This window comes from Tetrao urogallus (assembly GCF_951394365.1).
Source record: "Tetrao urogallus genome assembly, chromosome: 15".
Taxonomy (NCBI): Eukaryota; Metazoa; Chordata; class Aves; order Galliformes; family Phasianidae; genus Tetrao; species Tetrao urogallus.
In genome coordinates, this window is record NC_136828.1 from 2,724,234 (window position 1) to 2,751,879 (window position 27,646).

The following is a 27,646-nucleotide window of genomic DNA, read 5'->3' on the forward strand; positions in this document are numbered from 1 at the left end:
GGCTGTGCAGCTTCACGAGCAGGGAATGCTGACAGCCACAGGCAGAGCCCACACTGCATTACTTCCATGCCCCAGCCAGGGATGGTCTCCCTGCCCAGCCAGAACCTCCCCAGCTGCACCGCAGCTAGCACTGTGTGCCAGCCCTGGCTCTCCCTGCAGCTCCCTGCACTGCACTCTGGCAGGCGCAATCCTCCTCCCAGAAACACGTTCTCTTTCTCCTGTCAAGCAGCCCTATTCTCATTCCAGAAAAGTGAGCAGCACCTCCAACAGCCTCTGCTTCCCCAAATAAAGTATCTGCCAGGCCATCAGCCGGACTGAAATCCTTCCCACAGTCAGAGCTGTGCAGAGCAGGGAAATGCTGCACCAGCGCTGCCTGCTGTGCCAGCAGCTCTGAGCCAAGGCAGCACTGGGCCACTCTGGCCCCGTTCACATGAACCAGCACAGCACCATGCAGTGAGCTCTCCTCCACACCCTTTTATTGTTTAATTCTCATCTTAGGGGCTTACAAACACTGAAATGACTTTGTATGGTATGAGGGCTGCAAGCTCTTACCACGTTTGCTCCTTCTAGGTCTAAACCTGACCCAGACTATGGCTCATCCCCACTCCCTGCTCTCACCCACCAGCAGAGCTGGCCCTGCACACCAGAACCTGCACAGCTTACACTGCCCTTCACTTAAGCCTCACTTCCAAGAGGGGCACAAGAGTGGAAGGAGGAGCACAGCGCTGATTATGGGAAGCCTTCACCAGGGCAGAGGACGCAGTGGGGGCACGGTGCTCCCCACACCTCCAGCACTGGTGCTGACGGAGCTGCAGACTCTCAGCCTAGGAGCAAAGCACTCGCTCCCAGGGGCAGGGATCACGGAGGGACCAGGCCCAGCTGCAGCACACAGGAGCCTCGGGGTTCTCCCAGCAGCACGGCTACTTGGTACGGGGGAACACAGCCCCTGAGCCCGGCCCCAGGGCTGCAGGGAGGGCAGCTGACAGTGAAGCCCCGTGGCAACGTGGCCTGGAGCACCCAGCAAGCAGCTGGGGGGCTTCTCTGCAACAAAGAGCTGTAGTGATCTGCATGCAGCACTCTGCCCTAAAGATCCTGCAAGCTTGCAGCCCCAGTGCCAAAGGAGGATGCTTGCTGGGAGGGGAAGGGCTCTGCCTACCACAGTGGTCCCACAGCTCCAGGCCCTCCCCTGCTCTGTTCCAGCTTGGAAAGAGGCAGAAAGATCTATACAGTATAATATATATTTCACTATGAAATAGCAATTTCATCCCCTGCCTTCTACTTGGTGCATCCTGGATCAGGTACTTTTTACACCCCCCCCCCCCTCCGAAGGGCTGGGGCCGACTCTCACCTGGGGCAGATGCCCTGCCTGGATTCCCTAGCAAGGCAGGACGCAGCCGTGCAGCTCCACTCCTCCCAGGGTGCTCACTGCTCACTCACAGTCAGTGCACCTCACTCACACTGCTTTCAGCAGCTGTGGCGTGGAAGCAGCAACTGAACCCCTCCCCATCACATCCAAGCAAACCATCCAGAGGTGAGGGAAGTGGCAGGGACAGTGTGACATGCTCACAGACCGGTGACGTGGAAGCCCTCAGCCCGGTGCCCCCTGGCAGCCCGGCCTCCCAGGAGCGCTCACGGGCTCCAGCCCACAGGGTGAGTCAGGGCTCCAGCCCGTCCAGGGTGAAGTCTGCAAAATCTTGGTCAGTTTGTGGAATAAGGAGTCTTTTCCAGGGGGTGGGTCACTGACCAAGAGCCATCATCACTGGAATCAGTGCAGAGCCAGATGGTTCAGGAGATGAAAGGAAGAACGATCCCTAAGGAAAGACAAAGAGGGAAGCTGTCTTAGAGAAAACAGTTGTTAATGGGTCTCAAAGTGTACTGGGTCTCAAAGTTCCACAGACTTTAGTCAGATCTGTGCACACTGGCTCTCGGTTCCTGAGCTTGGACATTGTGTCAGTGAAGTGGAGGCTCAGTTACTCCATCCATCAAAGCCGGTCTAACGGCTGGGAAAAGGGCCAGAGGCAGCAGGGACAGCTTTAATCTGCTCTAAAGCTCCGAGCCCACGTAAACAAGAGGAGAGTTCAAACTCCCTTCACATGAAACCAGGAGATTGGCAGCTGGAGGCCAGGGCACGGCGATGCTTCACACACCGGCGCAGCAGGGAGGTGGGCAGGCAGCTCCAGCACACTCCCAGCTCCCCAGACAGGGCCAGAAGGGAGCCCGCCCTCAGGCACCAACCTTTGTGCTGTGTGCATCTGCTGAGGTCACATCGTGCGGCTGTACTCGATGCCACTCTTGGCAGAAATGCCAGACCATGGCAGAAGGCTGCAGAGAAGGCTCTGGGCTTGTCTGTATATCCTCTGGGGGATGGAACACGGGCTCAGGCTGGCCAGCGTGGATCCGATGTGCTGCAGGTAGTCAGTGGCCATCTGTTAAGGACAGTGATGGTGATACTCTGACTTCAGAGCTAACCTGACGTTCTCAGTGGACTGCTACCTGCCACAGAGACCCTCTGACACAGCGAGGGCTGCTCTGCTCAGCTGATTAGACAGACCAGCTCCTCGCACTGCACGACTGCTCCTTTCTGTCACAAGCAGGTACACCTGGCACCGTAAGATGAGACGATTTGGAAACAGAATAGCAGCATCAGTAAAGTTGAAAAAGACCTGTAAGATCATCTAGGCCAATCATCAGCTACTGTTACAACTCCAGCTCAGCTACAACCTGGGGGGGAAATAGCCCACCAAAGCAGCTGCTAGCTTCCAGCACTCCACAGCAACTTCCTGCAGGGGCTGAAATACACTAACCTGCCTGGAGAGATCTGGAATAATTAGTTATACCTGAGAGAGATCAAGTCTCTTTACCAGGACCCAATAAATTCCCAAATTCAGTTTGAGAGCAGCCTGCTGAGACCTCAGCCAGGCCAGGGTCACAGGATGCCCAGTGGCAGGAAGCAAGACCAAGGGCTTTTCTGCCACTGTGCCAGCCAACTCTGCACCATGCAAGGCAAAGCGTGCCTGGTATGCTGGTTTAACACGAGCATCCACAGAAACTGGCCTCAGCTTCAAATTCAATTTCCCATCCTTCACTGTTCCCAGTAGAGCTGGTGAAGTCTGGGCACAAGTGGGTCTGAACCTGTCTAACAGTGCCTTCCTTCTGGCTGCAGGGAAATCAGTCCAACTAAGCTCCCATCTGAGCAGACATCAGTCCCCACACACAGGCAGGTCACACTCGGCTGGCTTGCCATCTTTAGGCCCAGCCACGGCTGATGCCTGCTCCCTGTGCCTCGCTGGACACCAGGCTGAACCCAAAGGATATAAGATCGTCCAGGGCGGGTGCCCACCGTTGATGTACAGGACGTAGGTAAAGCCATCTTTGAGGACCCCTCTTATGGAATAGTAATAGGGCAGGTAGTGGTGCTGTTTAAAGTCTCTGTTCTCATAGAAGTTTATTGCTGTGTTGTTAGTGGTGAGGACGTGCAGGTAGATGGCTTTGCAGTGATCCTGGGCAGTCGTTGATATATGGTCTTTTAAACTTTCAAGCAGGAGCGAACCTGTTGAAAGACAGAAGAGCAGAATCAGGCAGTGCAGCTGCGTCCCTCAGGGCCAGCACAGCTCTGCAGGGCTCCTGGCTGAGATCTCTGGCAGCCAGCAGCCAAGCAGCAACTGCTGCACACGTGTAAGAGATCAGATCCCCCCGCTCCCCAGGGCACCGTGAGGATATTCAACAGGGCAGCACTGCAGGGTTTTAATGGAAACCTCGCCTCACCTCTGAGCCTGGTTCCACAGAACAGAGTGATAAAGACAAACCCTTCTGGCTCAGCAACCACAAAGGAACTCTGCCAGCAGCACCCATCCCCACCACACAGCACCCAGCTTTGCATAAGGCCACTGAGTCACCTGCAGTGGTATCGCTTCCATCTGCTCACTGATCTTATAGGCATTTAAAAGAGCAGAGACAACAGGATTTGACAAGCAGATCATTGCACCGAGTATATGAAATTTAAAGAAAAGAGCTGGTAGGATTTAAGCTCCCTTCTTAGAAGGGCGAGTCGTTGTCTCACTCAGCCTGTATTTGCTCAGCCACGAGGAAAGGAGAGCAGCAGGGAAACCAGAGAAGGGCACAGAGGACACAGAGCCCCAGCAGACGGGACCTGGAGGCTCATCCAAGCCACCTCAGCGTGGGAAGGAGCCAGCAGAAGCTGCAGGACTAACTCCTTCCAGCACTAACAACAGCCCAAAGGCTAATCCAAGCACTGAGATGAAACGTGCTCTTTCACAATCCTCAGGGCACAGCTGGGTTTCTGCAGGGCCCGCAGGATTTCACAGCAGAAGCCAGCAGCGCCGACACTACGGCTACTTCAGACTCAGCAGGAATTTGTTATCAGCCAAGCACAAAAAGACACAGAAACCTCAACGGGAGAGCAGTTTAATTTTGTTATCAGATATGCCACTCACAGCTCACGGTAAGGCAAGTGCATTCTGGTTTGAGAAGAGCAGAGAACCAGAAACGAAAGGCTTCTAATACCTGCCAGCAGAAATCACAGCTCCAGTGCTTTTAAAATGTACTCGCAGTGAAAAACCTCCTACATGTAAGACTGCAGCTTCAAACATGAGTAGAAAAACTTTTGGAAAGCTCTCAGAAAAAGCAGCAGCAGCTCTTTAAGGTTCTTCTGCTGCAGGTGCAGTGCAAAGGTTTGGACGCGCTGCCTGGATTTAATGGATACAGGAAATGCTGATGCTGTAAGGAGGAAAGTCCAGCAACATGGAGCTGAAAAGAATGGGGATTTGGAAACTGAAGGGGCCCTCAAACAGCCCCAGTTTTACAGAATGCCCCTTTACTACCTTATCTGAGCACTGCTCCGTGTGAGCACTTTATTCTTTGCACAGATAATCTATCTAAAGTAGCATTTCAACGTAAGGTTTAATTACAGCCCTCCCACTGAGGTCTTTACACATCCTACCAACTCTTACCTTTCTAAAGGAAGGGGGAAGGGAGATACAGCCCATAGCTGTATCCACTGAAGAGGCTCCAGATATACAACAGTGAGTCATGCTGCCAAACCCGACCTCCTTCCTTTGGCAGATCAAAGATGCAGATCATGCTTGAAACTGCACCAGAAGGGCACTTAGTGATGACAACTTCCTGCTCCAAATAGAGCCGAGCCCTTCTGGCTGCAAGATTCCCAATTGGCTGCAAAACTGCTGTGTGTTGCAGCAGGGATTCAGAGCTCACATGGACGTGACAGGTTAAATCAGGTCTGAGTTACACTCCTCTTCCAGTTTCCTTCAGCTTTCTCTAAACACTTCTGTTGGTTTAAGCTGTAAGTTTAAAGCCACACGAGCAGCACAGAGTGGATGTGAGAGCATCTCAGCAAGTGCTGGGATCGATCACAGAGAAGGTTTTCTCAAAAGGAAACTGGAGTGAAGTGCTGCAGCTTTATGACCCGTGCCCACAGATGCCCACAGAATTGTCATTTAGCAACTCACCAATCCCGTGTTTCCTGAACTCCTTCACCACACCAAGACTGAGTATGTAAGCAACTTGGGTGTCCAAAGGAAAATTGGAAGCTAGGATGTCTCCATCCTGAGTAGAGACAGGACAAGGTATTTAGTCAGGTACCTGGCAAGGCAGAGGAGAAAGCAAGAATCTTGTACCAGAACACATGAAAACAAAGCAGGAATCTTCACTGATCAGTGGAGAAAGATGAAAGGAGTGCTGTCCTCTGGGTGAACTCCCACTTTTGCTTGGCCTTTCCAGCCACAGAACACAAACCACAATGTTTCTTTACTATATACATGGTTTGCAGGCCTAAGGACACAATGTATCTGCACTCTTTACCAAGAAGGATTCACACCGCCAAAGCCGAGTCACACACCAGGGCCTGGATCGGACCGTAGCTTAGCAGCAATGGACTTGATTGCCTGCTTAGGGCTTTGTATCAGCTGGAGAGGACAAGGAACATGCTCTATAGGCCCAGCTGTCTGGGACAGAGTCTGGATAAGCCCTGGCTTTCAGTGTTTAGAACAAGAGCCTTTTGGTAGCTGCTGAAGACTCCGTTTGACTTCGACCAGCTCTGGGGTGAAGTCAGCTAGAGTGAAGAGCCCAGTGCCACTTCGAGCACCTGGCTCCTGCAGGAGTTACTGACTGCTCCACACCATCACAGTGCTGATGGCCTTTAAGCCCACCACGTTTCCACCACTTTGTTTTTAATCTGCTTTCCCACGTTGCCCTCCCTACACTACCCTGGGGTCTCCTGTCTCACCCTCTTCAGCAGCCACCTCTCCTTCCCCTTTCTGAGCACACTGTGCTTCCCTCCAGGCCTCTGAGCTCTGTCACCTCGAGGCCTGACCTTCCTGCAGGTTGGTCACCTCTGCTTTGTGCTCAAGAAGTGACTGTGAAATGAAGGACACGAGGTTGTTCAGGAAGGCAGCTCGCAGCAGTGACTCACCTGGCACAGCTAAGGAAGTGCACTGCTTGTGTAAGAGAGGAGTAGTTTTGCTGTCCTTTGGCTGCACGAACTTCTCAGGCACACTGAGAACAGCCAGGCAACAGAGCCGAAGGGGTTTGGAGACCACAGCAGCATTACCTGATTTCTCTTTGCAGCCAGGAAGCGAGTTTGCTATCAGAGCACAGCTGCCCAACCCCAGCAGAAAGGGACTTTCTGTGACAGACCACATGTCTAAACACACCCCACCCCTCAGGCTCCGTTAGCTGGAAAGCAGCACATCCCTGCCTCTTCACAATCAGTTCAGGACAGCTTCTGAGGGGAGTTGGGAAAGAGCCCCCAGGCAGCTCCATCCCAGCTCACCACAGCAAGGGGCAGAGCGTCTCAAACTGAAGCACAGGTTTCCTACCTCTTTATGCACCTTTGTTCTGCTCTTGATCTCTGCCACTATCATTCCCACGATGGAGCCTCTGTACGTGGCTGCGAGGGAAAAGAACTTCTTGTTGGAGGTGATATCTCGGTACCATGAGTCAGGGTACCTGGAAGGAAGAAAAAAGATATTATTTTGTACCAATGTGCATCAAAATACCACGTGAGCAGCCTCCAGGTGCCCTCCCTGCTCCATGCCACCGCAGGGAAGCCAGCATACACTTATTTAGGTTCAAGAGAATTCAGCACACCTCCTACCTTAAGCAGAGATACAAATTCTAAACTCCACAAATGCTTTTGCTGGTTTGTTGCTCGTGATCTTAATTACAGCCTGCTAACATTCTCTATAAACCCTCTCAAAGGGAAAAAAAGATTAAAAGTTTTTAAAACCCGAAGCTGTAGTTTCAGACAGAAAGTTTCAGACAGTCCTGTGCTTGTGCAGACACAAGCATTTACCACGTGGGGAACTGAGCTGGTGCTCAAAGCAGAGCTACAGAAAAGACTAATACAAAAGCTTTTATGCTAAGAGAGTGGAGAAGCAGGAATATTTTTAATGGAAAAAAAAAAACCAAACCCAACACAAAACTGTGAGGCCTCAGACAAGAGTTCTGCACAAGTTTCCTCTACCCAGAGGTTTGGCCTCAACAAAAGCCCATTGCAGAGGGTGCCCATCGCCCTCTCTTCCCCATCTCCTCCAGTGTTTTGCAGGAAGCACCACTGATTGCAAAGCCCATCCTTCTGCCAATAACTACGCATGCACGGCCTTCCAGCTGAACCAGGACTCGTGGCAGCAGGCCACCACCGCCACCAGCAGCACCGGGGTGCACAGGAGCTTCAGCACTGCTGCCTGCTCAGCACCAGCCCAGGGCTGCAGCTCAGAGCACAGGCTCCTGCTTGGTGCCACCACCCATATCCACACAGCAACGTACTCTATTGGGAACCAGTCACCACAGAGCTGCTTCACTGCATCTATGTCATCGTGGCACAGCAGACGCAGGTTCACGTCGGTGAGCGCGGTCGGAGGCACCTCCTCTGTCATTCACACCTGCAAGACAAGAAAGCACATCAGGAAGGATGGAACACAGGCAGGTGTCTGTGCCAGGGCAGCTCTCGGTGTGCAGGGAGTTGTTCTTCCAGCTGAGTGCACCCTCAGTCAGTTTGCACCAAGCTGGTAGGAGCGCTGATGTAGCTGGGGGGTTTGAAATGCTTGAAGAGAAAAGCTGCAAACTGCAGCACTTGGGCACTGCCTGCTGCTGAAGGGGCTGCTCAGCTCTCCAGCACCCTTGCTTTTAAATTCAGAGACTTGAGATGAGCAGATTTCAGCACAGGGGGCTGCAGACGCCGTTTGAGCAGTGTAAGAATTCCATCATAAAACACAGCAAAAAGGCACACAGGGTCCACACAGCAACGACCTGAGCCTGATCTGCTCTGACACACACACAACCACGCACCACCAATTCTCCTGCAGTGCCTTTCCCTGCTGTTCCCCCAGCCACAGCAGGTCCAGCCCCAGCTCCACGCTCCCAGGCCAGTGAGCCAGCTTCCTTTGCTCACCTGCTCCTCTCTGAAGAAGCACCCAGGAAGAACTGTAGCTATTTCACCAGACCGTGGCTGCACACTTACCAAGCTGCTTTCACAATCACTCCAAATGTTAGTTTCAAAACAACAAGCACCTAAAAAAACCCACACAATATCTGTAGTCTCACTGGTTTTAAAACTACTTTGACAGCTAAGACAGGTGTGACATTTTGGGGGGTCCGAATCTGGGCCTGCCAGCCCTGCAGTGACAGCCCAACGCACCGCAACTTCACCCTTGAGCTCAGCTCTGCAGCAGCATTGCTCTTCTTACTACAGATCTTCTCACTCTTGAGAAGTTTTGATGACCCTGTAAGTCAATGCCTCTTCTCAGTCAACCACTATCAAATCCTCTCAGTGTCAGTAAATGAGGGATGAAAGAAAGAGTTGGGACACAGTCAGGTTTTGGGGCGCCCCGGAGCACTCAGCCAGCAGCACGGGGGCTGTCCTGTGAGGATCAGTTCATGTTCAGCAATCATTACACCCTCTAAGAGCCAGGCAAGCACTGTGTGTTACCTGGTAGGTCTATCTCTATGAAATCAAGGAGAACGGAGGGCAACTGCAGTTTGCAGCAGCACTTGATCGAAAATTCTTCCCCCAGGTTTGCAGGGAGAAGTGAAGTGACAAGATAAACCACGCTCAAGTGGCAGTGATGGAGTGGCACCACTTAGACTAAAGGCAGAGGAACTCCAAATCCTCACGCATAAGCTGATTATCAGCTGTGACAGTGCTCTGTAATTATTTTTCTTTGCCTCACTGCTTGCAGAAGCACCAACTGGCTGCAATCGCTGCCTCAGCCCCAGGCTCTCTGGGCTGCAGCTGGGTGCAAGCCGGGCACTGTGGCAACACGTGAAGCTTGGTTTGGCTTGCACACAGCCCTCAAGAAGCTGGAAAAGGCTGCATGGGTACCTGCAGGAAAGAAGAACACCTGCTTAACAATTAACAACTGAAATATTCATGAACTACTGCCAACAGGGGAAAAATACGCAGGCCAGATCACACACAGAGACAGCTAATAAGAAGGACGTGTCCAGAAAATGGTTTCTGAGGAAGTAACAACCTGTGCCAAAACCCACAGCCTGCCTACACCGGACACAGGAGCACTCCTGCACATGCAGGACAGGGTCGGTGACCAGCACAGGGCATTAACACCACGCAAAATCTGCTGGGCACCAAAGCAGGTGTCCTCCCACAGCCCGGCTTTTGGATGCAGCTGGGCTCAAACACCTTCAGTTCCAGCACCCTGATAACTTCGTTTTGCCAGAAACAGACCAAGGGAACACTGAAGCACCAGGAGACAAGCATGCAGGTGCCCAGCCTGAGGAAGCCACTCCATAGGCAGCCATACCAGGCTTCTTCAACCAGGACAAACTAAATTCCACTTCTGTCTCCCATAGCTTGCTAACGTCCTTCCCAAAAGCCCAACCCCACCACGCAGGGATGGGAGGGTTACAGTGGAAAACAGGCAGGAGGCTGGAATGGCACGTGATGCTGTTGGAAAGAGTGCAATAGCTGAATATGGAGCAGATGAGACTGAAACATCCAAGCAATTTGCCAGCACATCCAAAAGCTTGCAGCCCAGAGAGCAGCCTCACGCTGCCCTAACCCACAGAAAAGGGAGGTTATAACCAAGCACCTGATGGTACAAGGCAGAAATTAACTCACACAGTGCACATCAACGTACGTCTGCAGTACAGCCATCACAGCTGCTACCAGAAGTGAATTCTAAGCCTCTCCTCTGCCCGTTAGGAAGAGCTTGAGATCACAGCAGCACAATTAGAGCAGCAAAACACTTCAGAGAAAATAACATCTCATCTGCATTTGCTGGCCAAGTACTGATGTAAGAGCTGACAGGACCCTGTGCCAAGGGAAGCTTTGCTTTATGCATCACTTTCAGAGTCAGCTTGGTTGGTTGTTGGGTTGTTTTTTTTTTTTTTTCAGAACAACAGATCAGAAGCACAAAGGAAAAAAAGCCAGTTTCAAGTCCATTTCCTACCTAAAAACTGCAGATCTTTAACATTCAAATGAATTTCAAGAAAATGACACGAAAGCATGAAGGCTCTGAGCATCCACAGCCTTGTGCCTCGCTTCACTGAGATAAACTCAGCAAAACATTACATGAAAGCCCCAGGTGGAAGGAAGCAGTTTTGGCTTTCTGTGTATGGGCTGGCTGCAGAGGAACCTGCTGCAAACTAACCCATCATATTTGGCACCCAGGCTGTGCACTGCTGCCACCAGCACCCCCAGCTCCTACTGTGCACGTCTTGCTTGGAGCTTAGCTGAGCCAGCAGCTCAAGGGACACGTTCTTTCCTTGAATGAGGTGATTCACAGCAAAGAAACCTCAGCTCAAACTTCTCTCCGGAGCAGGAAATTCTCCTTCCTTTCTAGAGCTCTTGCATATAAGAAATAAGGTGAGTAGCTCTACATAATGTTCTATTCCTACAGAAATTTAGCTAACCACCCTGAACCAACACCCTACATCTAAGATGTTCAAATGCAAGACAAAGCAGACACTCACTAGAATTCAGTGAGAAACTGTGTAAGGGCTTTAGAAAACCCTTCAGGCAATTCTATGCCTTCCACACAGCCTGGCCAAGCAATCCAACAAAGCTTCCCTTTTTTAGGGCTATCAGACATGCCCTAACAATGCTTCTGCTCTGTGCATCCTGCAAACATCAGCTGGATTTGAAGAACCTTACAATGCCACTTACCCAAATTCTTGTTTGGATTTCCACTGCCATCCAAAGCAGCTCATCAGATACAAATGCTGTCGACCAGAAATAAAACCACCCAGTTCCCTGGCACCCTTGCAGAATAAAACCCAAGACAAACTAAGACTGAAGTTAAACAAATACCAACTGGAATCACACATAGATACTCAACAAGGAGTGCACTGGCTCTGCCAGATCACAGCCCTGCTTCAGAGACCAACGCGTGTGCAGCAGCTGCGCCTCACTTACAGGAGCAGAGCGTGTGCTGGGCACAAGCAGGGCAGCTGGCAGCCTGGAAGACGTGCAGGCACAGCACTGCAGAGCTGGGTTCCCCTGTGGGGCTGCTCCCAACACAGCAACAAATCCCCACGTGGCCACAAGGACAACCCCCAGAGCATCACAAGATGAGATTCCCAGGGGAGAAAGAAAAGTTTTTATTCACATCCGACATTCTGTCCCACTTGCAAATAAAGAGGACGAGACAAAGCCTGAAGGGAAGGTGAAGAGCTGCTCCAAACACAGGGCAGCAGCACAGCAGTGTCTCCCAGCCCCGGGCTCTGCTGCTGGCTGTGATCACTGCGGGACTGCACAGCTCTGTGCCTCCACCTCACAGCACCCAGTGCTGGGGGTCAGATTCACATGAAACCTTTTGATGTGAAACAGCCAAAGGCCTTATTCCAACCAAGGAGTAAAGAGTTCCGTTCTGCATTTCACTTTAAGCACACTGCATTTTTAGGTTACTGGTCTCGCAGGGAATGTCCCACACAGATACCCCTGTTACTGTGCTCCTTTTATTTAATACAATAAAACTGCAACTGGATTTGAAAAGGTGCTGAGCTCCTGCCTTCCCACGTAACCTCACTGAATGGTGGGCCAGGCCCCTCCTCCAGGCTCACCCCATGCTGCTCAGCCAGACCTGCCTCAGCACCTACACTCTGCAGACATCACTAGGAAACTGGCACCTTGTTCCTGGCTCTGCACTTTGCTTTCACTGTGCCCAGGCTGCAGTTCACTTGCCAAGGGACTGAAGTCCAAAAGCCAAACTCTTGGAATTGCAGCAGTTCTGCCAGGGAGGATCACAGTGTGAAACAGATCCCAAAAGGATACTCAACAAGAAGACCAAATCAGCTGTACCTGTGGAACAAACAGCAGTTATATCTGAGATCAGAACACTCACTGTCAGAGAAATCCATCCACATGTGCACCCCTGTCCTCTGCTCACTCATACTCATGTTAATCTGGCAACCACGAGAGGCTCTCAGGGCTGTTCTTTCCCCCTACAGCTCTGGATGCATCACAGGAGCCGTGATTTCACGCAGGCTGCTGCCACACAAAGCATCCCCAGAGCACACTGCAGAACGCTCAGCTTCCTCCTGCCACTCCTCTGGGTGAGTAAGAATTGCTAAGAGGGTTCTGTTGTTAAAGCTCCTCTTGTCGAGACACAGAAGAGAAAATCTGCCTTGTGACAGCAGCACTGCAGGAGCTGAAGGCTGAGGGTCCCAGCAGAGGCACGTTCAGCAGCAGAAGGTGACGGAGGAAGGCAGCACCACGTGAGCACTGAGCACGGCAGGCATCCAGCACGGCTGCTCCTCCCAGAACCAGGAACCCCGGGCAGCTCATCTGCATGCAGGCCCGCTGCCATCCCAGAATTAGAACAAACAGCTGCACACAAGATGCATGCAGTGACTCAAAGAGACAGAAATCAGCACAGCGCAAAGGCTGGGAGAGGGAATTCCAAGCCCATCTCCATCACGAGGCGCTGTCCTCGTTACCGAGCTGTCTCAACTCAGGCACAGCACATGCTCCATCACAAAGGCACCAGCAGCAACCTCCAGAGGCTACTGAAAACAACTGACAATATATTCCCTTCCCCAGCTGGCAGAAGGCTCCCAGGCTCGCTGCTCTCCGAGATCTGTACTTATAATGTGCACCAATGAGGCTGCTTTCCTCTTCCTTTCTCAGTGGCGTTTTCCAGCATGAGACGCCCACACTTGGTTCAGCACACCACTGGCTCTGCTGCAAGCTTGTAGCATTCAAAATAGATTCTGGCACCCACAGCAAGAAGTTTAAACCAAGGAATTCCAAACTGACTTACAAACTAACGTTGGGAAACCAACCAGCTGCAGCTGCCGCCTTCCTGCTAGGAGAGGGGGAAGCAGAGCAAGGCGTAAAGCTCTGGGTCTTTTTGCAGTGCCCCACACTGAAGACATGAGCGTTTAAAGAGGAGCGCTGAGAGAAGGCGGAGCTCTCGCTGAACAGCCTGTCACTCAGCACAGGGAACAAAGCAGGAATGTGGCTGCACTGCCTGCCACAGCTGAGTCAGCTCCTGGTGGGTACGAGGCACCTCCAGTGTCAGCTTGTGAATGGAGATATTGCACACACTGGTTATAGAATGCTAGGAGAGAGCCATCAGCTTCACTCCCAAAATGCACCACAAGCATCCCATAAAGGCTTTTAAAGAGGAAAAAAGTCACAGAGGTGAAAGGGAGAGTCTCTGGCAGACTAAATGGAATAAATGATAGGAAATAAAATCCAGCATGAGCTCTTAAGGGAAAGGCACCCAGGTGTAATCTGCTCAGCAGATCCATGACAACTGGAGGGAAGAACAGATTAACCGATACGCACCAAAGTTTGCCTACAGAACTTTGGGATAAAGCACAGATTTTCAGGGCAACAAAATCCAAAGCTGTTCACAGTCATAGAACACGTTCACAGCCAAAAGACCAATACACAAAATACCAACACACTGGAAGGCAGTGCCTGCATGTCAGTAGACAAATAAGGAATGCCAGCTAGAAACAGGCAAAGGTTGCCAATTCGCATTAACCACGAGGGAAAAATCCATGCTTGCACAGTTCCCCGAGAACATCAGTTGGCTGCTCAGCAGCAAACCAGGATTCTGACAGTTGTCAGGATAAGCAGAGATGAGCAAGATAAACACAACACGCATCGTGTCTGAGCCAGCAAGTCCTCTGTGTGCTACAAACTTTTAGTGCATCTGACAGTGAAGGTCAGACATCGAGGTACATTCCTGCAGTTCTCAACAGCTCACCCACGTGCCTGGCACAAACTGCCAGTGTGAAGGTGCTGAAGCAGAACAAAGCAAAACACAGCAGAGCAGACTGATCAGCTCGGCAGCAGAATGAAACACTTGAACACATGGCAACTGCAATCATTTGAGGGCTTAGACGTGCTGGACACAGCAAACCCCAATGCTAAGCCAGCATCCAAACGATTTCACCCACACTTCAATTTCACCTGCATTGCTCAGAGACACCTCACTATCAAAGGGCCTTGGGGTATCTGTGCAGCCAGCAGCTGTCCTGCAAAGCAAAGCAGCAGCTGGACAAGCAAGTGCTTTGTCACCAGTAGTGCTGGTCACAGCAGCACTGACAGCATGCAGAGAGCAGCAATGCCTTCAACATTTGGGTCTGGCAGGCAGAAATGGAGAATTTACTTCAGCCACAAGGACAGCACATGTATCAGGCCCCACTGTACAGGGCAGGACGGGCACTGAAGAACCAGGCAGCCAAGTGCTTCTCCCAACATCAAGTACACCTGTGCCACTGCCAGGGGCAGGAAATGCTGCTGACATCTTTGGGACAGCGTTTAAGGCTCAGCTTAATCAGCTGCAATTAAAAACCTCATGACACATCCTGCAAATCTACGCAACTGCCTGCCTGCTTACACAGTACATCAAGGTATTGCATGCTTTGTGCTGAAGGCACAGGCACATTCAGATAGGCACAACGCTTGCACAGGGCAGGGCACAGAGGCTGAGCTGTCTCAGTGCAATCTGTTAAATGGCAGCAGGGTGGTATGTGAGCTGCCAGGTAGCAAGACGTGGTGCTGCTGGGACCCCCAGTGTCCACCCAAGCAAAGCCCTGCTGTGAAGGATGGAGCTGCAAGGCCCTGGTTATGCTGCAGAGCTGCATGCTGGTGGCTGAGCCCCCTAAGGTGAGCCTAGAGCTAGTCCATCAAGGGAACAGGCTGTAAGCACAGCCACAGAACCACCTGACCTCAGCTGAACCAGGAAACGCCTTTCTTTAGTAGCACTTCCATGCCCAGCTACAGAGCACAGCAGCAGCTCTTTTGGCCAGAGTTCACCTTTTCTCTTTAAAAGCTCAAACGACACAACTCCATAGGCATAACTGCAGCAGTTCAGAGAATGGTTGGGTTGGAAGGGACCTCACAGCCCCCAGCTCCAGCCCTGTCATAGGCTGGCTGCCCACACCAGCTCAAGCTGCCCAGGATGCCTCTCCACGGATGGGGCACCTCCAGCACTGGGCAGCACCTCAGCTCCCTCAGAGTGAAGGGTTTCCTCCTCACATCTCACCCGAATCTCCTCTCGCTCAGTTTAAAGCCGCTCCCCTCTGTCCTATAGCTATATGCCCGCGCAAAACCGCTCCCTCTCCCACTTCTAAGCTCCCTTTAGGCACAGGAAGGCTACGCTGAGGTCTCACCAGAGCCTTCTCCAGGCTGAACAACTGCAGCTCCCTCAGCCCTTCCCGAGCCGCTCACACCACAGGGCTCCAGTTAACCGAGAGCTCCGGCCTGCTCCTTCCACCGGAACGGGCCCGCAGCAGCAATACCCCCAGCTCACCTGGAAGGGGCGGCGGTGCCGGGCAGTGCCGGCGGGCGCCGGGCGCGCAGCAGACGGGGCGGTGCGGGCGCTCAGCGCATGCCGTAGCGGCGGGGCCAGGCGAGGAGCCGGAGCCACGGCGGACACCGGCGGGCGAGCGGGCGGGCGAGCCCTTCCTTCCTGCCTTAGGCACCGCGCAACAACGCGACTCCCCATTGGCTGCTCGTCTCGCGTGACCAGCACAAGCGACGCATGCGCAAATCGGGAGAGCGAGTTGAGGCCACGCCCCCTTCCGGGCAGCCGGCAGCGGCTGCTCCGCCTCCTCCCCCAGTGCCGGCCCATCGCATCGCACCGCCTAATCGCTACCGAAAGATAAAGCCACAGAACCATCTGATGCGTCTTAAGCGGTTTCCTTTAATAGGAAGTGATGCTTTATTCTACCTTGTGCTTCTGAAGCAAACATTTGTGTTCCAAAAATATACAGTGTACACATTCTGTAGCTATAGATACAAACATTTACAAAGAGATGGACAGGCTGGAGTGGATTTGCGTGAAAAACTGTATGGCTTTCCATCTGCCCTACTGCCCAGAGCACGACTGTGCTGCTCTCAGTGTGCCAAACAGACAGGGGCTACTGACAAACACCCCACTGAGAGATGTACTGAGCTCGGTGCCTGTATCAAATACTGCGGGTCAAAAGGGTCTCCGCATGCTCCAGAGGGTTCGACTTGCTTGCCTTTTTCCACTCCCTCCCTTCATCCATGTGGTGCTCTCATATCCTCAGCCCACATTCAGAGTAACTGCTATCCTCCTCCTGGAGTCTTCTCTGCTCCCAGAGGTGGAGCCCTGCTGCAGGCACTGCCCAGCTTCCCAACAAAGAGGAAAACTTGGCTCTGGAGACGGTTGCTTTTCTCTGCAAGGCTTCCTCAGACCAAGGGAAGCCGTCACCTTCTGCAGTCTGAGCACGTTAGCGGATAGGCCTGTAGGGGAATGTCATTCCTGGTATGAACGTTTGTACGGGGTGAGCTGGGAGTGCAGGGTGAGCTGGGAGAGCGGGGTGAGCACCGTGTGCAGGGTAACCCAGAGGGGGGGTGTGGATGTGAGGATAGAATCCTGGAGGCAGAGCGCTGTGGGCCGGTTGCTGTACAGGTCCTGAGATGACCAGCTGCAAAAGGCTGCAGAGAGAAGCACAGACAGTTGTGTTACTTTGAGAAGGCAAACTAGCTGAAAGCAAGCTCATTTTCACTTTGTGAGCACTCTTCAAGTGGACACTGCTTTCTGCTGAAAGTGTCCTATTAAAAAACACTGCTGTGAGCAGAAATGATGTCATTTCCACTAAAGGCAACAGTGCTGCTTTTGAGTTTTTTTTAGAAAAACTCAAAAAACTTTTGAGTTTTTTTTAGAAAAACTCAAAAAAGAAAAAAACTTTCTTTTTAAAAGATTATTCCTTTTTCTGTAATCCTCACAGGTTAACAAGACAGGGAACACCAAGCTGGGTGCAGCTTCCCATAGCATGGGCACCACCAGGCTTTTGCAAGGGGAGATTCTACCTCTGAGCATGTTCAGCTACTACTAAGAAAAGATCAGAGGTTTGCTAAGGGTGAGAGGTGAGAAACAAAGTACAGTTAAGCTCTGGTTTGGTTGAAACCATGGGGGAGTTAGGAGAATGGGATAAGTTTGGGATAGGTTCCACACTGTCATTTTGTTCTCCCTTCTGTTCATTTGGTTTAATGCAGGTTGGGTAAAAACATCTCTATAGAGGGAGTCACGGAACTCTCCTCAAGCATCCAGGGGAAAAACCACCATCACCCTTAACCTGATAATAAGCTGTGTCTGAACAAAGGCCAGCTTCCAGACAGCAAGTATAAATTTTTAAAGGAGGTTTTGTCTCAACAGCTCTCAAGTATGTGTCTCAGGTACTTGAGACACGGGTGCAGGAAGGTCTCTTACTTGTTGTGTGGTAGCCTGGAGCACACGGTCCTCAAGTCATCTGAAAGAGAACAGAGTACAAATCAACAAGGGTCAAGCAGAAACGAGAGCAACTTTCTCTGTAAGGTCAGGTTACTGGAAAAGCTCCACGGATCCACAATCCCATTCTCAAAACAGTAAGATATCTGTAAGAGAGAAAATGTTTCTCTATTTCTTCAGTTCTTGCCTCAGCTTTTTCTGCTTCACACTTCATTCTGTGTTCTACTTTGAACCTTCACTACCACACAGGAAACAATTTCACCTGAAGGTAGCCCAAGCCTTAGCACAGCACACACAGCAGGCCTGACACAGCTCTGCCCAGCTCCTGCCACCAGGAACCTGCAGCCAAGGGAGACGGCAGGTCCCAGCTCACTGTGCTTACAGCCAGCCCTGCCTCTACCCTATGAAATACAAGATGCTGCTGACCTCCCAGGATAACAGAAAAGCTCAAGCATTTGAAAACAGTTCAGGCAAGATGACGTTCAGACATACAGTGCCAAGAACTGGGAATCTGAATGATCTGACCACAGGAACACACCTATCAATAAGTAACTAAGACAGCTAATACAAGGTGTGACTGCTCCGTGAATACAGTGCTTACAATGTCAAATGCATTGAGTCAAAGGGCAGGAAAAGAACTGGTTTTCAAAACAGGAAAGACAGACAAAAGCCACACTAACAGGCTTCTTCAATAACTTTGACTTAAAATGCACAGACTGTAATACTGTGTCACTGAAGAACTGAAGGCCCAGAAGTTCCAGATAAACTGTCTTAATTTGCTTTTCTTATCCCTTGTTTAACACATGAACCTCATGGCAATCTACTTCACAGTCTCTCCTCCAGCAAGTAAACTCAGAGAAGACAAACTGAAAAACAACTCAAGAGTGCTTTTTAACTAGGTACAAGTAATCCCTGGCCCCAGACTGCGTGGGGAAGTACACAGCTTTCCTGGAAAGCAATTATACAGTCAGGATCAAGCTCTGCCCATGCTCTCAGCTAAAGTAATTAAAAAGTAAGACAGATGCAGAGTCAATACTGTGCCTCATCCTCTGGTGAAGGAGCAACCTTTGACTGACATTCAGCTGCATGCTCATCAGCACTGCACGGCTTCCCATCAGTTTAGGATTTCAGATCAGGCTTATGCTGCTCTGCAAAACCTCTTTATTTAAACTGCAGAAGTTTCAGTGACTCGTGAGGTTACCACCATAAGAAACGGTTTCAATACTTTCTTCCTACTTTAAACACCACAATGTACCAGTGACCCCTGAGCCAGTCAGAAGGCAGCCCAGACTGCTCTCATGAGAAACACAGGAAGAACTGCAGGCTGGAGACTCTGCTGGAGAACTAGGCCAAGCAAGACAACTCTGGGCTCCCTCTGGCTCCTGGTCATCACTTTCTGCATTTCACAGCAAGTTTACAAAGCTGGTGGAAAAATAAATTAAGCTTTTAGTGTGCCAACTGGGACAAGTGCTGCGGTTTCACATGACACATCTGCCCTCCGCTCTCAAAAGCTGGCCCCGGAATTATTTTTCAAAGCAGGCAGAGTTCAGAGGGGGACCAAGACCCAAGCAAAGAACCTCAGCAGGATAAGATTACGTCCCTCTCATGAAATGGAGGAAAAGAAGCCAAAGCCAGGTTCCTTGGCAGCCCCACTGACCACTTACCTCGGGTGCAGAGGAGCGCTCCTGATGCCATGGCCACTTGCAAAGCCTGAGCCAGTCTGTCCAGAGCCAGTTCAATCTCTTTGGATGCATTGAGAGGATTGAGTTCATCAGACAGCCTGTTAATTTCCTCCACAAGTGGAACCACATGATCAAAGGGTATCAGCCCCAGGCGCCCGTAAAGGTTCTTCTCTGTTAAGTGTCCCTGAAGCATCATAAGAACCTGCAGCACGCTCAGATGCAGTTTTGAATACAGTTGATGGCATTCTCCATCATCTCCTTCAGCCGAGTCCTTGGCAATCTTGCTGGTGGGGTGTCCATTGGAGAGAGAGGCTTTCTTCTTCCTTTTGTAAGCCAAGGGGGCCTTCACACACCAACGGATCAGCCCCGTCAGCGGGGTGAGCTCTAAAAACCCTATGGGCAGGTTGGCTGCAATAGGAGTGTTCAGAAAGGTGATGAGGATCAAGCGGGGGTCTTCAAAGATCCAGGAAACAATCAACTCGAGCAGGTCTGAAGGAGGGATGAGGTCATCTGAAGAAAGGGAAGACGTGGCTCAGTGAGCAGGACGGGACAGCACTCCAATTCTCTCACACATACACACTTTCTGCACTGTCACTACTGCAATTTCAGAGCCTCCCCAAGTCTGCCGCTTTTTCGTGAAGCAATTTTGCCCCTGGGTGACACAACCATCACCTCCTGTTAACCTCAGCTTTTGTTCTGAAAGCACCACATCAACTTTTAACCCTTTCCTCAGCAAAGCTCTTTTTTGTTATTTTCTTTCCAGGCACGCTGCTGTTTGTGTACCCAAATCTTGTCCCCAGAACACAGGAGGCTGCCCAATCACAGGGCAGTCATTGAAAAACAAGATTTCCTTCCCTGTAGCATCAGCAACATCTCAAATCAAGAAATTAAGTAACAATAATAGTAAATAAGAACTTCCTACAACTCATGCTATTTTTTTTCTGACATTTTTAAAGTTGGATGAGATTTCACATGGTTGCACAAAATTTATATAAAATACTGAGGGAAAGTATGCTACAAGCTCTACTTCTAAAAGCCTGCATCTCTCTCTCATCAACATCAAGCTACTGAGAAGAATGAGCAGAACACTTCCTTTATCCATAACAAATAGCATTTACTTTTTTCCTAACACCACGCAGCGTTGGCATTTAGCAGATGGTTGTGTGTTGGCCTATCACAAGTTGTCTCACTGGGTAAAAATAAAACAACCTTCTTTTAGACACATGCATGTTTCTAGTCTCTGAGCAACACCGACACGAGTCAGGACGTATCAACACGAGGTGATGCACACACAGGAGGTAGGTACACTGTTAACTGCATTTCATATCACTGCTCAAGAGTTTGTGAACATCCAGAACTTGAATTTTCTCCATTTTTGCAAGGAATTTGACTGGCAAACAGACCTGAGTCTATCTGCTGGCTAGCAGACACAACAGGGAAGAAAAGTAGAAGTCCAAGTAGAAGTCCAAGTAGAAGTGCCCTCACTTCTAATGCTGCTCAATCAACGAGGTCCCTTTGTCCTTTGCCCACTATCAGATGTTACCTGGCTGCTTCTCTGTTACAGACTCTCCCTTCAGTTACTCCTTACTTTCTTCCTCACCCCAGCAACAGTTGAGGTCACAACTCTGAGCTGCTGCCAACAATAGTTCCATTGTTACAAGCATCTTAAGAATTTCTACAGTTAACTGCTTGCAACAGTTAATTTGTGTTGCTTTACACCATACCTCTTGCTCTGTAAGACACAGCCAGGAAATATTTACCTGAGGAGAGGTCATAGAGAGCTGTGACCGCTGTGATGAACTGGCAGCAGAAGCGAGGACTGGCACTGAATATCTGCTTCAGGGTTTGGATGGACCCTGGCACCAAGTTGCAGTAGTCATCAACCAAGGCTCGGGCCAATCTCACACAGAACACCGCAGGAGTTCGCTGCAGGGATGGAAGGCAGCACACCATGAGAAGCAGCTTAAAACAAATCACAGAAAGTTCTATAGAGCTGGCTTTCAGTTCACTCTGCCCAGACACTCACTGCTCAGAAGCTTTGCTGGTTCAACACCTGTGTTTCCACTTTCCCAAAATCAAAGTGCATATAAATGACCCATTCATAGAGAGAAGTAAAATTTTAATGTGGAAAAGCTCTGTGCAACCCCCACATTGTCTAAGAGCTGCGTTCTTTAAAAATAATCTACAGACTCTTCTGCTGCCCAGGATACATCCCTTCCTCTAGCAAAGCTCAACAGATGGAACACTGTACACAGATTAGCAAAAGCTCTGCCCTGTGTTGGAGTAAATGATGGATGTGAGCACAGAGGGTGGTGAGGCACTGGAACAGGTTGCCCAAGGAGGCTGTGGATGCCCCATCCCTGCAGGCATTCAAGGCCAGGCTGGATGTGGCTCTGGGCAGCCTGGGCGACCTGCACACAGCAGGGGGTTGGAACTGGATGAGCATTGTGCTCCTTTGCAACCCAGGCCATTCTGTGACTCTACGTGAGCACAGAGGGACACATCACAGTGTGACAGAAGCTGCAACAGCCTCCCGTCAGTTAAAACCACCATGGAAGAGGAGTTGCCTGCAAGCAGCTGTGACCAACCATGAGGTGGCACCCACTGCAGCACGGCCCTTTGCTCCTTCCCACGGTGATTCGTTCAGCCATAAATCACACCTGCAGCCAGAAGGCAGCACACTCCAGCACGGGCACTCTGCACACAGCCACCGCCATGGAAACCAGCTTTCCCAGTAAAGCCATCCTGTTGTCATCCGCTTTGTTCCCTTGAGGGCTGAAGAGCGATGAGAAAATGATCTGCCGAACCGAATCCTTGGTTTGCTCTTGGAAATAATTGCACATGATCTCAAGGAGCTGAAGTTCCTGAAGCGAAGTCAATCTCTGGAAGGAAACAGAAGCAAAACAGCGAATCGCACTGGGGATTCATGAGAAAAAGAGGGCCGGCCGGGCGTTCACAGCTCGGTGTTCGCCACCACCTCACCAAACCCCGCATCCCCTCAGGCCTCGCGGGGTCGGGCCGCACCTTGGGCGGAGCACCGCGTTCCTTGGGGACCTGGAAGAGGAATTCTTCCAGCAGCTCAGCCGGGCCTTTATCCACCAGAGGCAGCGGAGCGCTCTGCAGCTGGCTGCTGAAGTAGATATCGAGGTGATACAACACCTCCTTAGCGGCGCTCAGCGCGTCCCGCCGGAGCAACGAGTGCCGGATGTCACTCATGATTCTCTCCCCTCTCCCGGCTCTGCGCGGCCTTCTCGTCAATGCGCATGCGCGCAACCGTGGGGGAGCCACGGAAGCTCGCAGGGACCAAAAGAGGTCGAAGGCGTTCCGCGCACCCCTCGCTGTGCAGCGCTCTCTGTTGGTGGGGCTGCGCGCTGCACCCTCATGCTGTGGGTGGCGAGTGTCACTCACTGTGCTGTTTTGGCCACTGGTCCCTGTCCCCAGGGCCCCCCCCGCGGCCTGTAGGCCGCGGGGGGGGCCCTGGGGACAGGGAACCGTGGCAGAAACCTGAGTGCATGCCCCATCCCACCGCACAGAGCACCAAGTTGAAACCACCAAGGTGCATAAAACAACCCCCAGCGGGCTACAAGTGGTCATTTCCCCTATGTTGTCCACCTGGGGTGCACTGCAATCCGGTGCTCTCAGTGTTTCACAGCTGCTGGCATTGATTGAAAGAGGTATCTATTTATTTTTTCACTGAACAGACCTTTGTTTCCATGAAAAAACGCCATATGGAGCCCGAGGCCTTGCACGCTTGTTGGCTGGGCTGTTGGCAAAGCCAGCATGGCCCTCCCTATAAATACAGGTGTCACACCTCCTTCCCCTTCCAGTGACCAGGGGACGGCTCCACAGGTACGTCACGCTCCTGAGGATCTCCCTGCAAAGCCATTTTCTGCAGCTCAGGTGAGTTTTGCTTTGTGCAAAGGCTGCAACTCACGGGCATCGCCTGAGCATCTGCATGTATGCATACATCCACAGGTGCCTCACCCGTGGGGGCATTGCCATATCATAGCATTACCAGGAATTGGAGCATTAGAAACTTAAGCATTTGCCATTGTAGCAAGGAGGGAAAAATGGGAAAACTGAGTGTTTTTATCAGACTGGTTGCTCCGGCCACTAAAACAAGCCTGGGGGACCACAAAGCTGGGGTTGTTTCCCAGTCCTACCAGCAGATCCCATTGCTGATCCAGGTGCTCAAGGCACACAGGCTTGGCCACAGTTCAGATCTGATCGTGTTGGAAGGACGTAGTGAAACATTACCCTAACTGCCTTTCCTGTGGATGGGGGCTGCTGAGTGGCGTTGGAGCAGGTCCTATAGTGCTCTCCTGGGTGCAGACAGGGCAGGAGCAGCGCGGCTGACATGGTAGCCCCAGGTGCAGAGAGATGTCAGGGGGCAGGGGGCCCTTGCCCACTCCAGGGAAGGATGCTGCTGGCATGCAGGAGTGCTGGGGGCATGCATCCCTCACTCTGCTCCAGCACGGCTGCTATAGGGTCTTTTGCATACCTGGACACACCTGAGGAGCAATGAGAGAGGCACAAACTGACATGCTCCCTTCCAGGTGGGTCATGGAGAGCAGGCGAGCTCATGAGCACCTGCGTGGCAGTGGCTGTGTCCATGCATAGCTCAGTGACCTAAAGATCTGCAGCGCAGCACAGGGAAGCAGCTCTAAAGGAGGTCCTTCCAGCACATAAAATGACCAGAAAAGCCCTTATCTGCACCTGTGCTCAGGGCCGAGGAGGGCTCCAGCTGGGCCAACACCTCCTGCTCCCACAGCACTTGTCACCAGGCCCAGAGAGGTGTCTGTGAGTGAAGGAGCAGCTGCTCTGAGTCACCTGGAATGGCATTTGTTCCTGTGCCAGAGTTATCAGCTCAGGCTCTGCAGGAGGTCTGGGCTGCCTGCAGGAGGATGGGCAGCACTGGGACAGCAGGATGGGACCCCATATGAGGCAGGGACAAGGTCTCATTCCCCTGGTCTGCAGATCATCCCTGCTCCTTTGCGTGCAGGATGGCAGCCCCAAAGCTGGTGCTGGAGCTGCTGACTGCGGCACTGCTGCTGCGTGCAGCCGCCACACTGAGGATCAGTGCCTTCAACATCAAGACGTTTGGAGACAGCAAGATGTCCAACCAGACGATTGCAGACTTCATTGTCTCTGTGAGTGCTGGGGGAGAGGAGCAGCACTGGCTGTGCTCTGTCCCTGGGATGTATTTGGCTTGGGGCAGCCAGGCACTTGTCCGTCTGTGTGAGCATACATTCATGCATGCATCCACGCCTCCATCCATCTGTGCCTCTATCCATGCATTTTCCACGTCTCCACCTACCCTCCTACCTGCTGCCCTCCAATCCCCATCTCCAGCCCAGGCTGTCTCCATTCTCACTGGCCTCTGCCTAAGGACAGGAACTGCTCGATGCCACCCAGACACCTCATAGCAGCTTATGTCTAAGATGCTGCTGGCATGATGGATGCTAGAGAGATGGTGTTGGAGGCCCCTGTGTCCCTCTATGGACCTCCAAGCCAGGTGGATCCTTCTCAGGGCTCTCTGTTCCCCAGTGGCACCACATGAGCAGCTCCCAGCCATGGGTGAGCAGCTCCCAGCTTGTTCCTGCAGATCCTGGTGGAGTACGACATCACCTTGGTGCAGGAAGTGAGGGATTCTGACCTGAGCTCGGTGAATAAGCTGATGTCCCAGCTCAACAGGTGACCCTGATGGCACTGGGTGCCGGGTGCCAGCAAATGGGTGCTGGGGCAAAGCCTGGGCAGCATCTTGCTGCACTGCAACACCTCCAGCATGTCCAGAGAGATCCTCCCTCACTGTCTCCACATTTTCCTCCCAGTGCATCATCGTACCCCTACAGCTTTTTGAGCAGCACCCCCCTGGGTCGGAACAGCTACAAGGAGCAGTACGTCTTTATCTACAGGTAAGGGATGCCACCAGTGTCCCCCTGCCAACTGCTGTCCCATCCTGGAGGGAGCTGCACCTTCCCACTCTCTTCCTTCAGGTCGGACATTGTCTCTGTGCTGGAAAGCTACTACTATGACGATGGCTGCGAGTCCTGCGGGACAGACATCTTCAGCAGGGAGCCCTTCATCGTGAAGTTCTCCTCTCCCACCACGCGTGAGCAGAGCTGCCACATGGTGGCTGTGTCACTGTTCCCACTGCTGCCCCCAGCCCCACCAGCCCGACTGCTGGCCTATGGGGCTGCCTGAACCCATCATAGGGTCCCCACTGTGGTCACTCATTGCTCCAGGGGCTTCTCCCATCTGAAGGTGCCCCAGGGTTTTCCCACATTGTCCCATCTTCCATCACCTCACAGCTTCCATCACGGGGCGCTTTCACACACTCCCATCTCTCCTCCACCTCCTGCCTCCTTCCCAAAACCACGAGAGCTTGGGAAAAAGGAGAGCAACAGAGCTCATAGGCTGCCCTGGCTCCATGCCCGGGGGCTGACGGCTGTGTCCTTGTCAGAGGTGGACGAATTTGTCATCGTGCCCCTGCACGCAGAGCCCAGCAATGCCCCGGCTGAGATCGACGCACTTGCTGACGTCTACACGGATGTCATTGACAAGTGGGCAACCAATGTAAGTGGCACTGAGATGTCCCTGCTCCCTCCCTGGGACGCAGGAGGGCTGTAGCACATCCCAGCAGCCATCCATAGATGGATGCATCTCATGGAAGACCTTGTGTGCCTGTCGGAGCGGGTGCCACCCCACAGTGTGTGGGCATAGAGATGGCATAGAGCTGCAGGCTGGCTCCAATGCCCTCTCTGCCACGGAGAGCTGGATGGGTTCTGCTGCCCTGTGTGAGTCTGGGGAGCCATTGCTGCCCTGTAATGTCCGTTCCTAGCCTATAGGCACGGCTGAAAGGCTCTGGAGGGCTGCCCACGCCAGATATATGGCCACAAAACCCCACTGACTCTTGGGGCAACCCGAGATCAGGGCTCACTGCTGGGCATTGGACCCGTGAACAGCCATGCTGTGGGCACCAGGGCTATGAGCCAGGCTCAGCGCAGTGCTGCCCTGCAGAACATCTTCTTCATGGGTGACTTCAACGCTGACTGCTCCTACGTGACCGCGGAGCAGTGGCCCTCCATCCGCCTGCGCTCCCTGAGCTCCTGCGAGTGGCTCATCCCCGACAGCGCCGACACCACCGTCACCAGCACCGACTGCGCCTACGACCGGTGGGTGGCACAACAGTGGGCACTGGGACTGCCATGGGGGGAGCAGCAGGTGCTGACCCCCCCATTGCCCTGACAGCATCGTTGCTTGTGGCTCTGAGCTGCGCCAAGCGATTGAGTATGGCTCTGCTAAAGTCAACAACTTCCAGGAGACTTTGGGTATCCAGGACAAGGATGTGAGTGAAGGGGCAGGGGCTGGGTGATGGCAGGGGCCTGCTGAGGGGCTGATGGTTTCACCTGGTGTTGTGTTAATCCAATCCACAAAGCCTCTGTGAGTATGCACAGGCACCCAAAAGTGGCCCTGCTGCAACCTGTGCACCACTGCAAAGCAACATTTGGGGTCTGGTCTGCATTTGGGGCTGGAGTAGAACCTTTGAGCTCCAGCTGGACGCAGCAAGGAGACCAGATCTGGGCAAGCAAAGCCACCCCTCTGCTTTCCCTGCACTCAGGCTTTGGCCATCAGTGACCATTTCCCAGTGGAGGTGACGCTGAAGGCCCGCTGAGACCTGCGCCAACAGCCAGCGGCGAGGAGTCGACGCGCCACCAGCTCCAACAAAGCTCTGTGACCGTTTGATTTGCTGCGTGCTGCCTTTGCAAGGAGCCAGCCCTCGGGGGTCCTTCCATTGTGGGATGCCCTCAGCTTGCATTAAAATGATGTCATGTGCAGCCCTTGTGCTCTGGAGGCAGACTCAGGCTCAGTTGGTGGCAGGGTGCTGCTCCCACACGAGTGCCATCAGTGAGCTCACATCCCCATGATCACACACCCCATAAGCACCATCCTGTGTGCGTGCTGTGCACCCCCACCTGCCCACTGATGCACACACTCCCTCTCATACACACTCCTCCATATGCACATTATCCCATGTGCACAAAAACACACTCCCTTGCACACATCCTGCCCTGCAAACCCCCACCATCTCCTGTGTGTCCCAGAGCAGCCCCACGCATGTGCCTTCGCTCCCATCCTATAGGACTCATTTCCACTTTTCCACGCCACATTTTGGGGACACACCTAAGGGCATGAGGGTGCTCAGCAAAGGAACACCCCTAGGGAACAACCATGTGGTCAGCGGGATGCTCA

At 52.3% G+C, this 27,646-nt stretch overlaps 3 protein-coding genes across 5 annotated transcripts; 1 reads left to right on the forward strand and 2 right to left on the reverse strand.

Annotated features, from left to right (window-relative positions):
• Nucleotides 1-2,261: 2,261 nt before the first annotated feature.
• On the reverse strand, nucleotides 2,262-7,913 carry NAA60 (N-alpha-acetyltransferase 60, NatF catalytic subunit; the record flags this gene model as incomplete). Of its 2 annotated transcripts, XM_079542766.1 has the most annotated exons (5): nucleotides 2,262-2,426; nucleotides 3,321-3,550; nucleotides 5,487-5,583; nucleotides 6,855-6,984; nucleotides 7,804-7,913. In XM_079542766.1, 5 exons carry the CDS (start codon nucleotides 7,911-7,913, stop codon nucleotides 2,262-2,264), a joined length of 732 nt encoding a protein of 243 aa, XP_079398892.1. The 2 variants fall into 2 exon arrangements, with proteins under 2 accessions (XP_079398892.1, XP_079398893.1); XM_079542767.1 differs by lacking the exons at nucleotides 3,321-3,550; nucleotides 5,487-5,583.
• Nucleotides 7,914-16,710: 8,797 nt separating this feature from the next.
• Nucleotides 16,711-22,609, reverse strand: INTS15 (integrator complex subunit 15; the record flags this gene model as incomplete). Of its 2 annotated transcripts, XM_079542782.1 has the most annotated exons (7): nucleotides 16,711-16,918; nucleotides 17,694-17,733; nucleotides 19,376-19,595; nucleotides 19,830-19,903; nucleotides 21,154-21,319; nucleotides 22,054-22,218; nucleotides 22,418-22,609. In XM_079542782.1, 7 exons carry the CDS (start codon nucleotides 22,607-22,609, stop codon nucleotides 16,711-16,713), a joined length of 1,065 nt encoding a protein of 354 aa, XP_079398908.1. The 2 variants fall into 2 exon arrangements, with proteins under 2 accessions (XP_079398908.1, XP_079398907.1); XM_079542781.1 differs by having other exon boundaries at nucleotides 19,376-19,903; nucleotides 22,054-22,275.
• A 1,787-nt stretch (nucleotides 22,610-24,396) lies between these two features.
• LOC306952331 (deoxyribonuclease-1) lies at nucleotides 24,397-27,068 on the forward strand (the record flags this gene model as incomplete). Its single annotated transcript, XM_079543021.1, has 8 exons — nucleotides 24,397-24,543; nucleotides 24,999-25,087; nucleotides 25,225-25,308; nucleotides 25,390-25,505; nucleotides 25,857-25,969; nucleotides 26,414-26,568; nucleotides 26,645-26,741; nucleotides 27,015-27,068. 8 exons carry the CDS (start codon nucleotides 24,397-24,399, stop codon nucleotides 27,066-27,068), a joined length of 855 nt encoding a protein of 284 aa, XP_079399147.1.
• Between the last annotated feature and the right edge of the window lie 578 nt (nucleotides 27,069-27,646).